The 16510-nt window shown below is 37.8% G+C and overlaps 1 protein-coding gene across 2 annotated transcripts in view; it reads left to right on the forward strand.

Annotated features, from left to right (window-relative positions):
* Positions 1 to 16510, forward strand: part of TRABD2B (TraB domain containing 2B) — a 282822-nt gene that overhangs the window by 222536 nt on the left and 43776 nt on the right. For both annotated transcript variants that reach the window (XM_058176272.1, XM_058176273.1), the window contains exon 5: positions 5241 to 5415. In XM_058176272.1, coding sequence (XP_058032255.1) covers positions 5241 to 5415 — 175 coding nt within the window. The remainder of the gene's footprint in view (positions 1 to 5240; positions 5416 to 16510) is intronic.

Below are 16510 nucleotides of genomic sequence, written 5' to 3' on the forward strand. Positions count from 1 at the left end.
TATTCCTGAGAACTATAGAGATGTTGCTACCAAATTTAGGCTGCTGTTGATCTTGCTTGCTGAGCAAGCTGTAATCTTTCATTATATTTCCAACCCGACACCCATTTTGTTTTTATTTTTTTCTAGGCTATGTTTAAGAGGAAATATAAAATAATTATTGATGTTGGAGCTTTTACCCCACAAAATACCTGCAAGATTCATTTCTGTATCACTCATCTTGCCATGAACCCTGAGGCTCTTCTCAGGAGCTGATAGCACCAGTTTCCTGGAATGGCTCTCCTCATTTCTGCTTTCTCTCAGATGTTAAGTGGAACCAGAGGAAGAGCTGTCCCAACAGTTCTTTGGGAATAACTACCAGTAGTAGTCCCTTCAAGGTCTGAAGTCACCAAGTTCTTGATGAAGAATTCATTTGCCGTGCTTGAAATGAATTTTGTTTCCTATGCTGTTTTTAAAGAGGAATTTCTACTGGTGTTACTTGTAGATTTTCCATGGTACTAGTTTAAAAAATGTATTTTTGAAACGAGAGAAGCAAGTGTTTCTACTAACTTACCAAATCCCTTGCATCAATTGAATTCTCTGTGCTTTGCCTAAGCACTTTTCTCATGAAATGAAAAGGAAGTTTGTTTTCATGAGTATCTTTGAAATGTGTGTTTAAAAGGGAACTTCTCTATCTGAATATGTGAAGCTTTCTTAAATCCCTATGATTTAGGAAGCAATTTCTGATAAATCAACAAGGAGTGGTTGCCTTTTTTTGAACCAAGCATGGTGTATGTCAAAGTGTAGGAAGGAACATAAATACAAAGAGAGAAGTACTGATGATTAATGGACTCGGCAACAGGATTTGCTCTGTGGTTACATTACTTTGCAAAACATGCATGCTTGGGTCATTTATCTCTCTTGTCCCAAGCCACAGAACAGTTGCAGTGAGGATTAAGGTCCTTAGAAATGTATTAACTCAGAATATCTTAGAAAGAAGTATTGTGTCTAAAATGACAGTGTTGTTGTTATTATTATGATGGCTTCTTCTTTTTTTGTAGATAGCTACAAAACTATTCTTAAACATATGTTTAAACTGTACTTACTTTTTGTCATGAATAAATATATTCCTGTTAAAATAACATAGTACCAGAGATGTAATTCAGGCAGTTTGGGAGAATTGGTTGGTCCTGCCTACCCACCCCCGCTCTATGCTGTCCTTTACTTCCTGCTTTGTAGTTCATCCCAGTTGCGTCGCACAGCTTTGCCCCACCCCTCACTGTTCTACTTACTGTTGCTGATTTGAAAAGTAAGCAGCTGAGCTTCTAAATGCTCCATTTTTAGTGTTGCACACGCATACAAAGCACACATGCATGTGCTCACTGAACCAGTTGTTAAACCGGCAGCATTCCACCACTGCATAGTGATGCAGCCAGAATGAGGCAAGCAAAGGTGTCCTAAGAATTTAAGAACTGAAATTGAAACAAAGGACTTTATATTGTTTTTTTCTTTACTTACAGGTTTGGAAGGCCTACTAAGGGTTGTAGGTCCAGCAAGAACTGATTTATATTAACATCTTTTATATTTGTAGATTAAATCTCACGTTTTCATTTTTAAAATATTAAACCATAACAAGAACAAAAAAAAATATTAAAAGTATTTAGAAATAAAAAGAGTACCCTCCCATTTTTTAAAACAAATGATTTGTCTGATAGTTCACAAAATTAGACCAATTTAAAGAAGCTTCACCTTTGATGCATCCTATATGGAAAGATATGGGGAAATGAGTTTGGGATATGGGTTTAGTGTTTATTATAGGGGAAAGTTACTGTATATTATATCATTAGTATAATATAAATATGCTGCCTTAAACAGAACAGAAATCTTTTGTACTTATACTGTATCTTGTAGTGAAAAGTGGTAGCAATATCTCTGTAATTGGAAATTGATTATATCTTGTCATTATCATTAACTCAGCAGGAAAAAAAACAGCATTGATAAGTGGATGTATTTTAACTACATTTCTAAGACATCAAAGTATTGTAAAATAGCCATTTACCAGTTGGTTTCTATTAGGGGAGTTGGATTTTCATTTAGTGGTTTGAGAAACAGCTTGATTCAAAGGATGCATGATTTGATTTGGCAGCTAAATCTAAATTTTAATTTTAATTTAAGCTCCATGACTCAAATTTAAAATAATCAAATAATCTTTTTCTTTCTTTTTGATAGAACTGATTAATTTTCTAGATACCATAGCTTTTATCAGAAAATGGCTATTATGCTTCAGACAAATATATTTTGATTCTATCTATATGGTACCTCAGCACTCGCCGTTAATTAATTTTGGGAGGAGCTACAAGTACTAAAAACAAGTACTAAACAAACCACATGACTAACCTTTTACCCTTTGTTTTGGCTGGAAAGGGTAGATTCATGAGGCAGACAAAAATGACAAATTCTAGCTTGCATGTCACATATTAAACAAACAATGACTATTGATATACAATTTTCACATCAAAATACATCAAGTACCAAATCTGATGACTTTCAAAGCAATTGAATACCGAGGTACCACTATACTTACCAAGGTTCCTTTCTTTTTGTGTTTTGAGGGAGACAAGATTTCAAATTCCAGTAAGCAGAAATCTACAGTAAGATAATTGCTGTAATTGTTCCAAAATGGCAACTAAAAAGTTTGCCTTCAAACAATGGAAACAAGGAGCAAAAAAATACAATTCAATCTCCGTTTCGCTCCAAGTGCTATTGGTCTTAGAATAATAAATTTAATCTATGCCAACTCCATGAAAAAGAAAAAGGAAATAAGTTACTTGACTCTCCAACCCCCCAATCCCATTTATTTATATTGTGTGCACTGTCTTGTGTGCAAAAAAGTCCGCCCCCCCAACCTCCAACCCACCAAAAACTGAATAGTGAAGGAATGCTGCAAAGTTGGCAAGCCACCTTTCATGCTGAAAGAAATAAAATTCAGCAACCAATAGATAATTCGAAGCAACAGGTCTTGCCAAAGAGAAATCCTCACAACCACAGCATTTGCGGGGGGGGGGAGAGGAGTAGCTTTGCTGTGGTTTTAAACACACTGCAGTTCCAGAAATAAATCGGTTCAGTTCTGAATCACGGGAGATATCATTGGATCACATAGGTCCTAAGCTGCTTTTGAATTTAGCCTTAAGCCTAGAGAAGGAAGCCACAAAGTTTCATAAAAACTTTGGTGGTCCCAACAAGACAACATTCAGTGTTGGGATTCAATCGGTATTTGCTGAGCACGCGCAGTGCATTTGAAAACAGCTCTAAAACTGACCTTCTACTGCAGCCGCGGTGAGTAAAACAGCTGAGGCGCAGCAATCCACTCTGCTGCGCTTATCAGCTGGGCTTCAAACAAAGGAAATATAGGTCAGTATAGTTCAGGGGCAGGTAGGCCCAGTTGATTGTTGGAGCAAACCAGTTCAGTCTCAGCTGATCGTCGGAGCTACCGGTTCACTTGAACCGGCTGAATCCCACCCCTGATAACATTCCTATATATTAAAATTTCTCCAGCTTTAATCATATAGCACCATTTTGGCCTCCTTGCTCCAAATGCCTCTGGATGTGCTTCTGAAGTAATAGGCAGGGCAGCTGAATAAACCTGAGGAGAAATTTCTCAAGGGCTACCAAGTGCAAACATATTATAATAGCTAAATCCTAATCAAAGCTGGGGAAGTATTATAGAACTTTGTGCAAGGATGTACTCATCACAGGTTAAAACAATTATGTTGTTTTGTGGACTAGGTCCAGACCTCCATTGTCCCACTGTCTAAATTGAATCTATAAAACCTATAGGAAAGGATAATCCCTTCAGGTATCTTAGGAAGATTATTTTAATGAATTGGAGCTTCCATACATTTTCACTTAACTCCCCTTGATTGTGTGTCCTTTGCTTTTTCTTCTTTCTTGTCTTTGATGCCTTTTTTCCTGCCAAATGCTGCTTAACAGCAGGAAATGAACCTTCAGAGTCTCCAATCCCGCACCCCAATTTCTAATACCTCTTTTAAGTCTCCTTTCTCTGTTTTGCCATAATTCACAATTCTTTTCCACCTATCCCATGTTTGCCTACTACATCTCAAGGAAACTGAACTCCGTTTTATTAATAGTCCCAGGAGCCTAAAATAACCAAGTGCTACTGACCAAACATCATTTAAACCTGCCACACAAGCCATTTTTTTGGATTAGGCTTTAATTCTGGAATACTTTTTTGTGTTTATATTGTGTACTAATAGTGATTTTTTTTATTTTGCACTTAATTTTATTTCTATTTACTTTCTATCTTGTGTTTTTAATTGGGCTTCTAGTCTCAATGATTAAATCTAGACTTCGTGGTGCTTTTAGTTATATACAAAGAAGCAGCTTTAATGATTAGAGTGTGCTTTATCCATGTCAATAAAACCGTTTTAGGACCTTGTTATATGTGTTATAACTAAATTTAATTCCCAATTCCCTTCCCCATTTCCTCCAAATTACCAATATACGGTCATTATTTAAAGGTCTGATCCTAGCTGATCTTGGAAACTAAATAGGGTCAGCCCAAGTTAGTGGTTGGATGAGTGTTCTGGGAATGTCAAAGCTGTTGACTGAATTAAGTAATAAAGAAAACATTCTGAAATAATGTAAAGCTGTCAAGAAAAGTGCATGAGTGCAGTTGTCTGGAGTCAAGCTTGACTCAAGGGTGTCTTTAATTGCAGTAGATATCTATTAAGATAAGTCTAACTTTTGTAGTCTAATTTTTGAACCATATTCCTGACCATATCTAGTTATAATACAGCAATATGAAGCATTACTTACCCCAAATTAGAAAATAGTTATGGAGGCAAAGAAAGCTGTACATTATTTATTAGTTGTTGGAAAGACAAGGAAACAACCAGAGTTAATCCCAGAATAAACAACCATTATTTGAGCCACGGTGGCACAGTGGTTAGAATGCAGTATTGCAGGCTAACTCACTGCTCACTCTAGAAGTTCAGTTCTGACTGTCTTAAGGTTGACTCAGCCTTCCATCCTTCTGAGGTTGGTAAAATGAGGGCCCAGATTGTTGGGGACAGTATGCTGATTCTGTAAACCACTTAGAAAGAGCTGTAAAGCACTGTGAAGCAATATAGAAGTCTAAGTGATATTACTATTGCTGCTGATCTTCTATTGGTTTTCCCACAACCCACCAACCTCTCCCTTACATTTTTTTTCTTATTGAGAGTTGTTCCTGTTTTTCATTCCAGCTCCCTAATTTCATCAACACAACACTTCCTCCACATGAGCAGGTTACAGCTCAAGAGATTGACAGGTATTTCCGACAGGAACTAATCTACAAGAGGAATGAAAGAATGGGGAAAAGAGTGATGGCTCTCTTAAGACAGAATACGGACAAGAGCTTCTTCTTTGCATTTGGAGCAGGTAGGACCTCAACATGTTTTCTGTTGATTTCAACATGGGATGGAATAATTAATTTGATTTTCTGATGTAGTTTAACTTTGTTATTTCTTTCCTATATCTTTACTCTTCCTTGCCATTTACTCTATTCCCAAAACATCTCAATCCCAAATTTTTCAGAATTGGTGGTAATGCCAGTGGGATTGGGGATTAAAAAGAAGAGATGGTTCTTCTGTTATTTTTTTTTCCTTAGGTGATGTGGGGTACTAAGGTAGTCAGATCAACACCGCAGTGCCTTTTTCAGTGCTACTGTTACTATAAAACTTGGATTGAATTTTTGTATGTGACGGTTAAGAATTCAGGGTTTTATCATATTCCCCCGGATTTAGTTGCTGGTTGCAACTATTATTATTAAACCTTCTAATTATCCACAATTTTAGTTAAATTTTTATTTGTTCCAATTTTTGAAAAATAATTAGATTGGATGAGCACTTGTGAAACATTTAGCTCATTTTCCTGCATAGTATTAAACTTGAAGAGATGGATTAGTCATCTCTTGCCTTCATCAAGAGATAATGAGTCTGGCCTGTTAATGAATCAAGATTGTTAAATTCTTGAAAAATTAATGACTGCATGTGTCACAAAACTATACAGAGGTTACAAATACTTTTAAAAAAGCAATTCCTGATAAACATTTAGCTAGACTCTAAGACACCCCTTCATATTTTTAAAAATGAAAGATACACATTTGGAGGCAAATTTAGCCAATTATCTATTCTATACAATGTTCTGATATTTACAAAAAATGATATTGTGTGTGGTGGAGATTTACTCTATGCCGTGATGGTGAACCTATGGCACGTGTGCCAGAGATGGCACACAGAGCCCTCTCTGCTGGCACATGCACCATTGCCCCAGGTCAGATCTCCATGGGGTTTCTTTCATGAGCTTCTGTTTCCCTGCAAACAATGAAACAGAAGCTCACAAAAGAAAAAGATCTTATCTCTTGCTGTGCTGCCGGTGTTGGGATGCCCTGCCTCCTGCTGGCCAGCTGGTCTTTGGGTCTCTGCTGCGCATGCACGCATGTCCGTGCATGCGCGCCTGTGTACGCACGTGCACACTTTTCAGTTTGGGCATGCACGCGCACTCGGTGTCTAAAAGATTCTCCGTCACTGCTCTATGGTAATATGATGGAATGTACCGGTAGTGAGGACCTGGATGCCCAAGAGGGAGGGTTACATTCTAGAAGAGTAAGAGGCAACTTAGCCCAGATATCATGTAAAAGAAAAAGGATGAAGACAGCACCTCCTAATAGTTCAAAGAATATACATGTGGTCCTTGACGTATGAATACAATTGAGCCCAACATTTCTGTTGCTAAGTGAGACATTTGTTAAGTGAATTTTGCCCCATTTTAAGACCTCTCTTGCCACAGTTGTTAAGTGAATCTGGCTTACCCTTTGATTTTGCTTGTCAAAAGGTTGCAAAAGGTGATCACATTACCTTGGGACACAGCGACAGTCATAAGTACAAACCAATTACCAAGCATCTGAATTTTGATCATGGGGATGCTACAAAGATCGCAAGTGTGAAAAATGGTCATAAGTCACTTTTTTCAGTGCTGTTGTAACTTTGAATGGACACTAAATTAAGTGTTGTAAGTCGAGGACTACCTGTATTGTAGATACAGATAGTAGAATCTTCAGTATCGCAAGTTTTATCTATTGGTTTGAAACAATAAAGAACTTCATTTGGAAGAACTGCTAGGTGTCATTTTTGGTTTGGGGCTTCATCGGTTCTTTGTGTAGTCAGTAATATTACTTTCAAACATATCTTTCTTAGTTCCCACCATTCCCTATCTATAAGCAGGAAATATTTCTTTATAATAATACACTAATAATTCTAAAGAGTATCTTTAAATGATATTACTGGTGACTGACTTTTTGCCAATGTAATTACCTGGCTTAACACAGAGTCTGTAAGATGATTGTGTTCTACTTTAGCAGTAGGTGCCTGCTATGAGGCTGCACTGCTGACACAGAATGGATTATAGAGCTGAATCATAAATTGGGTGAGGCCTCCATTCAAACAGATCTCCATGGAAACAAAACCTGGCCTACCATTGGCAAGCAATAGAGAAAGCATTAGACGACAGCTAATTTTCCTTTCCTGTAGGCGATGTGTGCTTCCCTTAGCATTTTAGGAGAGAAAGAATTAGCTGTAACAGTGTTTGTTGAAAAGCAGAATATTGCCTGCTTGAGAAGTAATTTCTTGCAGGCTTACAAAGCACTGTCTCATAAAAAGTATCCCACTAGCTCAAAGTGGAATCAGATTTAAGTCTAGGAGTAAGTCCTCTGCTAACTTTACTGTTGCTGAGCAGGGATTTGGAATGCCATGCTAGAGCAGAATCCAAAATTTCACAGCTGGCAACTGCATTTCTACTGAAGTGAAGCAAAATGAACAATCTCAAATTTAGAATATTGACAGAAAATTGGACCAAAACAAAACAGTTCAGAAATTTTATTTAAGGAGACCTTACAATGAACTCCAACTAGCCTTCATTTTTATGGCGTGCAGTAATCAGGAGGAGCGGTAAGATAGAGAACATTTTAAAACGACTTCTACATTGCATGTGGAATGCTGGCTAGTCCACAGTATGTATTCTGGCTTTGGTCCAATCCTGAAGTTTCCATTTTATTGTTCACCTCTCATAATACAGCTTCTTTCTACTATCGGTACAAACCTTCTTCATGTATATCCACCTAGAGTATCAGGTTTCTATGAATGGCTCTACCCTGGGAGAATGAGATGATCACAAACACTTGCACCGAGTCTCCCTCCTCCCTCCCAAACTGAAAACAGATGCTGTTTATTGAGCAGCATCATTTCAATAAAGTGTGGAAAAGAAATCTGTGCAAAAAGTTTGTTCTTCTTTGGTCACAGCTAATGTAAGCCATGCAGCAAAGAAAACAAATGGTAATTCTATCATCTCTTTATTGCCAGGATATAGCATAAAAGACAAAAGAGGCCCCCAGTAGTAACAGAGCCATTGATTTATTGGTTAAATAGGCCGACCATGTTTATCACTGTAGATGTTTCATTTGTTGGTTAAAGACACAACAGCAACAATGTCATCATGTCGATCAGATAGTGAGTAAAGTATTTAAAAATTAACAGTTTTCAGAATGGGAGATCAATGAGTGGGACATATATCTTTAAAAAGACTAGTTTATCACTAAAATAGCAATAGCACTTAGATTTATATACCGCCCCATAGTGCTTTACAGCATTCTCTGAGCAGTTTACAAAGTCAGCATATTGTCCCCAACAATCGTGGTCCTCATTTTACTGATCACATAAGGGTGGAAAGCTGACTCAACCTTGACCTGGTCAGGATTGAACTCCTAGCAGTGAGCAGAATCAGCCTGCAATATTGCATTCTAACCATTGCACCACCACAGCTCTTTTATCAAATTAGAATTATTGTTTGTCATTTGTTTGGGTATGATACTGGAGTTTAGAAGAAAAGTATTCTCTACTTTGGAAGAATTAAATTATCACAACAAATATTTATAATGTTAAAAAATGTATATTAAAAAAATAAAGCACCAATGTAATGATGCCATTTCTCACAAATATCTTATATCTTTTAAATACAATGATAGACAGTATGAAACATTACAGGTAGTTTAGCCCATTGGTACCCAACCTCCAGTCCTTTGGACTGGCACTAGTCCTTGGCATGCCAGAAGCTACACCAAGAAGCCCAGTTTCTGGAATGCCACAAGCAAACAAATGAAACATGTATTTCACCAGAAAATGTAGATATGGCAGGCTCAAAAAGTATTCCCCCTCCTAACCATATCCAAGAGCCCAGAATGCATTGATAATGTCCATTTTGCTCTCTGAATTCACAATGACCTAACCCTAAGTGGATTTTCTGCAAGTGGGATTTTCCTGTTGTGGTCCACCAGCAGCCTGTGGAGCTGGCAGCAGAGTTGGACAGTGAGGAGGCTGGGGAGGAACATGGGCCAGTCCTGGAGTCTGGGGAAGGCTCGGACAAGGCAGAGATGGGGCCATCTGGGAATTATGTGTGGATTCTGGATCCTCCAGAGTTGGACATCAGAGGTGCAGAGGAACAGCGGGAGACTGTTCCTAGTGCACACATGCACAGAGCTACGGAAGGCAAGAACAGTTAAAACAAAAGGGACGACTTGGGAGTAAGGCTTGGAGATGATTGGCCCCTCCCATAAGACATAAAGGAAGAGCAAAGGCACATGGGCCTTTGTGGGAAGCAACGTTGTGTATGGTGTCGGTTTGTACTTTGAAGCTCTGTTTTTGACTCCGTGTTTCCATTTGGCCTTGCCAAGATAATTGCCAATTAGGTCTTTGGCAGTGTGTTAAAGAAAATAAAGATGGGTGTTTACTGTGGCAGACTTCTGTTGGACTATTTATAAATTCTTGGTGATGCAGCACATGCTGTGAATGAAAGGAATTCACAGCCGTTAAGAGAGAGGGACTGGCCAAGGTCACCCAACTGGCTCTCATGGTTAAGGCAAGACTAGAACTCACAGTCTAGCTTTCTAGCCTGGTGCCTTAACCACTAGACCAAACTGCCTCCCGTTGGAAGAAGGAGAATTAGAAGGTACTACCTGAGGGACAAATTAATGTCTACTTTCAAAGAAGAAGAAATGTGATAACAGTCACCCTGTAAAGCTTCTTTAAAACTAAGAAAGTATAGGTATTGCAGCCGAGGTAACAGAATACTCCATTTTAATAATGTAACAGAAGTGTTCTGCATCTTCAATAAAGTTGTAGAAACACATTTCCATAAATGGAAAACTCTGGTCTTAAGGATAAAGAGGAGACGGCTGCAAAGAGTTAAGAACATCCAAATGTCTGAATTGTTTGTTTTGCTCAGACAGGCATGGAAAATTGAACCATAAAATCTAATACAAACAACATCCAACAGTCATATTTCTCTTGATACATGTTTTGTATGCAAACTTTTAAAGATATATCTGCTTGCACTAATTAAAGTTTTATTAACATTGGTTTATCTAAATAACTTCAAAATCAAATTAACTAATTGACTTATTCAGGACTTTGGTCAGCTGCATGTAAGGCAGATGATAGCACAAAACTTGAGCACTCTATTAGAAATGTCTTTAAAAGTACATACAATTCTGCAGCCATGTCTAGTATGTTCAATATAATTGATGTTTCAACCCTCCCAGATAAACCAGATAGGAAACATGAGCAGATGAGCTAATTCTGCTTTGTTGTCAGACTACATTAATAGAATCTTGCAAGTCTGAACATACAAATCTCCCACTGACACTTTTAACACTCTGATATGTTAGGGTGGATTCTTCATAAATTTCTTTCTTTGTGTCAAGTGCCAGGAAAATCAGGAGATCCAGACAGTTCAATTGAGTGTAAAGATTTTATTGTAAGCTTGAGCTTTCTACAAGAATCTGAATTACTGGCGGCCAAGGGAAATTAGCAGAAGATAAGAGTAGAAGGAATTTCAAGGTGAGCTGATCTTAGATCGCTTGTTGGCATGAAGGGACTCATGACTGATGATGTGTTTGACCCTTTCCTTGGACTCAGCCTTGCCAACTCCTACACTTTGTCTGTTAAGCGTTTGTTGGTTCCTTCCCCATTTTCCTGAATCCCTAGGAAGCATCTCTTCCCCTTGTCCCTCAAGGCATCTGCATACCATTACTGGATGTAATAAAGGTGAAATGAATATTCCTGCAAAGGGACAATGTGGAATCATTTGACCCACTCTCTGTATAGGGAGAGATTTTCAGATAATGCCAGATAATGTTCCAATTGAAACCCCTACCCCTCCAATCCTTGTTACATTTTGAACATTCTTTCTAAACTTTACTATGACTCCTATCATCTTGGTTTTTCTCCAAATGCTTCTATGCCCCAAAGTCATGTATTACGTGAGTAGAGTTCTACACTGTTATTACAGCTGAACTCAGATTTCATTCAGGGATAACCCATAACACTGCGTTCCAAGCCTAAAGTCCAAAATCTGCATCGAAGTATACCACATTCTCATGCTCATATAAACTGGAAAAGATATAAGAAATCTCAAAAAGAATGAGTCAGAGTCTGGAAATCGTATTATATGGCAACGAATATGTGATTAGATTCCATGCAGAAGATTAATTTGGGCTACATTAGTAGTGAAGGAATCATATGCTAATGTCTTGGATGTTCAACCAATTGGAAAATGATCTGAAACTCACAAGGAAGATTATTTCGACTTATTGGATTCAATTACATGGACATTACGTTAGTTTGATCAAGGAATTTGAAAGATACACTGTTGATAATTAAGTGGGATTGGCTAGAGAAGTGAAGAAGGGCTCTTCCATCATAGCTGTACATTCTATACTGGGGAAGGGAGACAAGTATAAGCAGAAACTTATTTGATTAATTCCTCTTTTCACTGCAGTAGGTTTACCTTCCTATTCTCATTCACCTCTCTATATTCATTTTATAATACAATTAAACCAGCATATAGCTTTCTTCCATCATGTAGTGAATCCTTATATTATATGTTATAAATATGTAGCTTTATTTCTTCCAGTTTGAAAGTCCAGAAAATATGGCTGTAAACTGTAGTGGATAGGGAATAGAACTTTAAAATTACCCTTTCATTCAAATTACATGTTTACTAATTGTACTAAGAAACCTTTATAGCAACAGCACAAATGTTAGGAATGAGAGTATTTTCAGAGTAAATGTGTCGTGTCCCACTCCTCCGCTGACGGCCGGGTCGGGGAAGTCCGTATCAGGCGTGCCTCTGCTGAAGGGAAAGCGAGCGAGACACAACACTATGTATGTGCATCTCCTCATCTGCATGTTTCATATACTTGTGGAATTATCAAATTTTCTGTTTGTTTTCTTTTCATCAGTGCAATTCTGCTGATTTCGCAAGATTTCTTATTCATTCTACCAAAAAAAAAAAAAAAACTCACCAAAAGAAGAAACAGGGTTTTTTATAAGGAAGAAAAGATTCATATATATACTTAGAAAATTCATATACATACAACTATAGAAAATATGCAGGTAGCATGAAACATTCAATTTAACAATATGGGCTGGTTGTAATATCACATATTTGTACTCCATAGTTAAAAGAAATTAGATTTTAGGTTGGGTTGGGAACAATAATTCTTCCTGGACATTAAGCTTGATTATTACCCTTTGGGGATTAAATAAATGAGTTTGCCTGACACACTTTGAGAAGAGTTGATCTTTGTTAGAAACTTTCACTCTTGTGAACTCATATGATTGATAGACAATTCAGTGTACCAAACTCATAAGAACTGAAGTGAGCTAAGAGTTTCCCAGCTGCCTCTTCCAGCTGAGAAATAGCCAAACAACCAGGGCATATGTGTCATTAAAAAGAGTTAATATTTTGGCAACAAAAAGTATACATATATCATCAGTGTTTAAGAAAAAAATGTCATCTGGCTTATTTCATTTTTATATGCAACTAATTTGCAAGTAACACGTATGATAACATCCAGAATTTGTGCATGCCATTCACTTGGACTTTATTTTTCTTAAAGCAGCTGATTTTCTTGTATTCATTTAAACTTTCCCTTTTATTTAAAAAGAAATATCGTCGGCACTTCTGGATTTGATGGTTGTGTTTACGTATCATCTTTGAAATTCAAGTGTATAGCCAAAATATAGAGTTGTACTATCATGGAAGGAAACTGTAATTAGTTAAATGATATGGAAGTGGATTCTTAAGGCTAGTGGCCACACAAACTTTCTTCTGATTTTGGAAACAGTTCAGAGCTGCTTATCTAATAATCCAAAGAGATAGTAAAGAATTGTGTTTTCAAGGACTTCTTCCTCATGCTTTCCGAATCCACTCCATTGAATTGATGAGCTTATGAAAACATATACTTCATATCAGTGGTGAAATCCAGGTTTTTTTACTACCAGTTCTTTGGTGGGCATGGTGTGGATTGGTGGGCGTGGCAGGGGAAGGATATTACAAAATACCCATTCCCTCCCCCCCTCCAGGGGAAGGATATTGCAAAATCTCCATTTCCACCCCACTCTAGGGGAAGGATATTGCAAAATCCCCATCCCTCCCCACTCCACTTGCAGGATACTGCAAAATTCCCATTTCCACCCCACTGCAGGGGAAGGATATTGCAAAATCTCCATTTCCATCCCACTCCAGGGGAAGGATACTGCAAAATCCCCATTCCCTTCCCACTCCAGGGGAAGGATACTGCAAAATACCCATTCCCATCCCACTCCTGGGGGAAGGATATTGCAAAATCTCCATTCCCACCCCACTCCAGGGGAAGGATACTGCAAAATCCCCATTCCCTCCCCACTCCTGGGGCCAGCCAGGGGTGGTATTTGCTAGTTTTCCGAACGACTCAAAATTTAGGTTACCGTTTCTCCAGAACCTGATGGATTTCACCCCTGCTTCATATTTTATACCTCTGTGCCATGCATTTTAGCCAATGAAAACTATCAATCTTTCACAAAGGACATTAGAAAAGCATACCTAGCCTGTTTTAAAGTAGCTTGTTATTTACTGCTTTTGTCAGAAGGGTGTTTTGTTTTGTTTTGTTTTGTTCCTTGATTCCAGATTATTTAATGAATTAAGATTCCAAACTCTGTTAAATTACACTGCAGAGAAGAACCTTTTACTTCCTCCGATCTTCCCCAAAGATTCTGCTGTAATTTTAGAAACAAGGTATTGGTCATGCAACAATGCAATCTGCTATTATGAAGCAGCCTTTGATAAATGAGGACACATTGCCTGGACTTGCTAACACCATTATTAATATAATTATCCTCTTATTTCTTAATGCCCCCCCACAAAAAAAAATCTTATGACAATAATTTTGCAAGAAGAACAATTGTGAATCCAACTCTGATTCTACTATTCTTAACAAGCTTGCAACAATGAACAAATTTAGGCATGGATAATTCCACCTGATACGTAGGACTATAAATTAAAATCTTTTCAACTCAGAATTCAGCAAAGCATTCCTATTTATTTAGGGTTTACCTTGCTCAATATGGAATGTTCAAATAACAAAAAATGGATATATACCCTGTGATGTTCCCAGATTAACACTGTTCAGAGACATCCCTATGTCTTCATCAATAAATGTAACAAGCCTAGCATGGAAAACCATATTTTTTAATTTTCTAGTTAAATACAAACTGGTTTCACCTTTGCAGAATAATTCTTCTTTCATGCCTAGACCAACTGATTCACAAAGAGATCTTCCTACCAGGCAAGTCTGCCATACCACAGTTTAAAGCAGGAAACAATTCAAAAATATGCCTTCGGACCTTTTGTTTCCTTCTCAAGGGTATTGCCGTTTTGTGATGCTGCTTAGAAAACAAGAAAACACAGCTTCCAAGAGTGTTTTTACTTCCTTGTTTTGCTGCTTAAAAAAAGTACACAGACAAAAACATCACAAGTCCCATTTCAAGCTGACTGAATTCAGTTCATATTCTGAATTTGCTAGCTATTCATGTGCCTCAGAATTCAAAATGTAAAACATCCTCGCTGGGCAGTTTCTGAAGTCCCTCAATTTGTGCCATAAAAAAACGTCAAGTGTTTTCTGTCCCCCAATCTCTGGAGCTGACAGCGCTGAGTAGGAACCCTTCCGTGGAACATTTCTGTTTTTCTTAAGACTTGCCAATCATGTCATTTGCCTTTGCCCAAAGTTTGTTGTCTTTGCAGATGGTCACAGCATGAGCTACCAAAAGCTTCAGTGAGTCTGACAAGAGATTCTGTTAACCTAATTCAAGCGCATGACCTGCCATCCAAACAGAGCACAAAGGGACTTTTCACAGACCGGTTGCTACCCCTGATATTTCATTTCATAGGTTTCAATTAATCTGTATTTATCGCCACTTATCTTACATGGCTAACAATATCAAGAGTTTAGAGAGTGCTTTTCAAGTCACACTGGGTCAATTAAGAAGCTACTTAAAATATTTGCAAAACTTTTCATCCACAAGTTGACTTTGCTGCCTGCTTCTAACAAATATGCTTTAAACAAACACCCTCCTCGTGAAGAATGACATCTACCTCAATTTGCCCTGGATATCTTTAGAGATCCTTGAATAATTTCTTTTACTTTTGCACTTTTGTACCTATGGTTTAGAGGGAAGAAGTAGAATTAATACGTATGACAGAAAATGCTTTGAAGACTTGAAAAGCGGGAGGCCAAACACAGTATAGATTGTGAGCAGAAGGAATCGCATTCTAGAAAAATAAAGAATGAAACCCAAACTTTTTCACCAGGAGCCATATTGGCCTCTGTTCAGCACTCTACCAACATACTGTAACTGATATGTGTTCTGTGGAAATATACTTTATTAAGACGACAGTCATTTTCAGACACTGAGGCCATATTACAGTACTTACTTTTAAGGAGTATTCAAATTAGATTTCAGTTGTTGAAAGTATACAGAGGATATGTAGATAAGGAAGGACTGTGTTTATTTTAATCATGATACTATATATAGTAGGTATAGATTTATGGCTTTGTCTCTATTGTATCTTATTCTTTTCAAAAGCAAGAGAAGAAAACATTATTCATAAACATTTTAAAATGCCCTGTAGAGCATTTGCCACAATTCTGAGCATTTGCCACAATTTCACTGGCATGCTAAGGTGTCAATTGGCTTGTATAAAACCCTTTTAAAAATCCTTGCAAAACTGGGGGGTAAGGGGGAGGGGAATTGGGGAGTTGAGGGTAGAGATGGAGTGATGGTTAATGTACAGGGATTATTGAAGATGTATAAATATAATTAATGTAGGATCGGGTCTGCCCAGTTACCATTTTAGAACGATGGGGAGGGAGAAAAGAGGAGAGAGTAGGAGGTAGGAAAGAGGAGAAGAGGAAGGAAGAGGGGTAGAAGAGGGAGAAGGAAGGTGTAGGGTGGAGGGAGGAGAGGATGTAGATAAGAGAAGGAGAGGAAGGTCTGGAAAGTAAAAGAAGGTAGAAGAGGGAAGAGTGTTAAAAAGGGGGGGGTGACTGGGCAAGCCCGACTAATTGTATATAACTGTACATTGGATGAGCTGTTTGATATGA

This window comes from Ahaetulla prasina, chromosome 3 (genome assembly GCF_028640845.1).
Source record: "Ahaetulla prasina isolate Xishuangbanna chromosome 3, ASM2864084v1, whole genome shotgun sequence".
Classification (NCBI taxonomy): domain Eukaryota; kingdom Metazoa; phylum Chordata; class Lepidosauria; order Squamata; family Colubridae; genus Ahaetulla; species Ahaetulla prasina.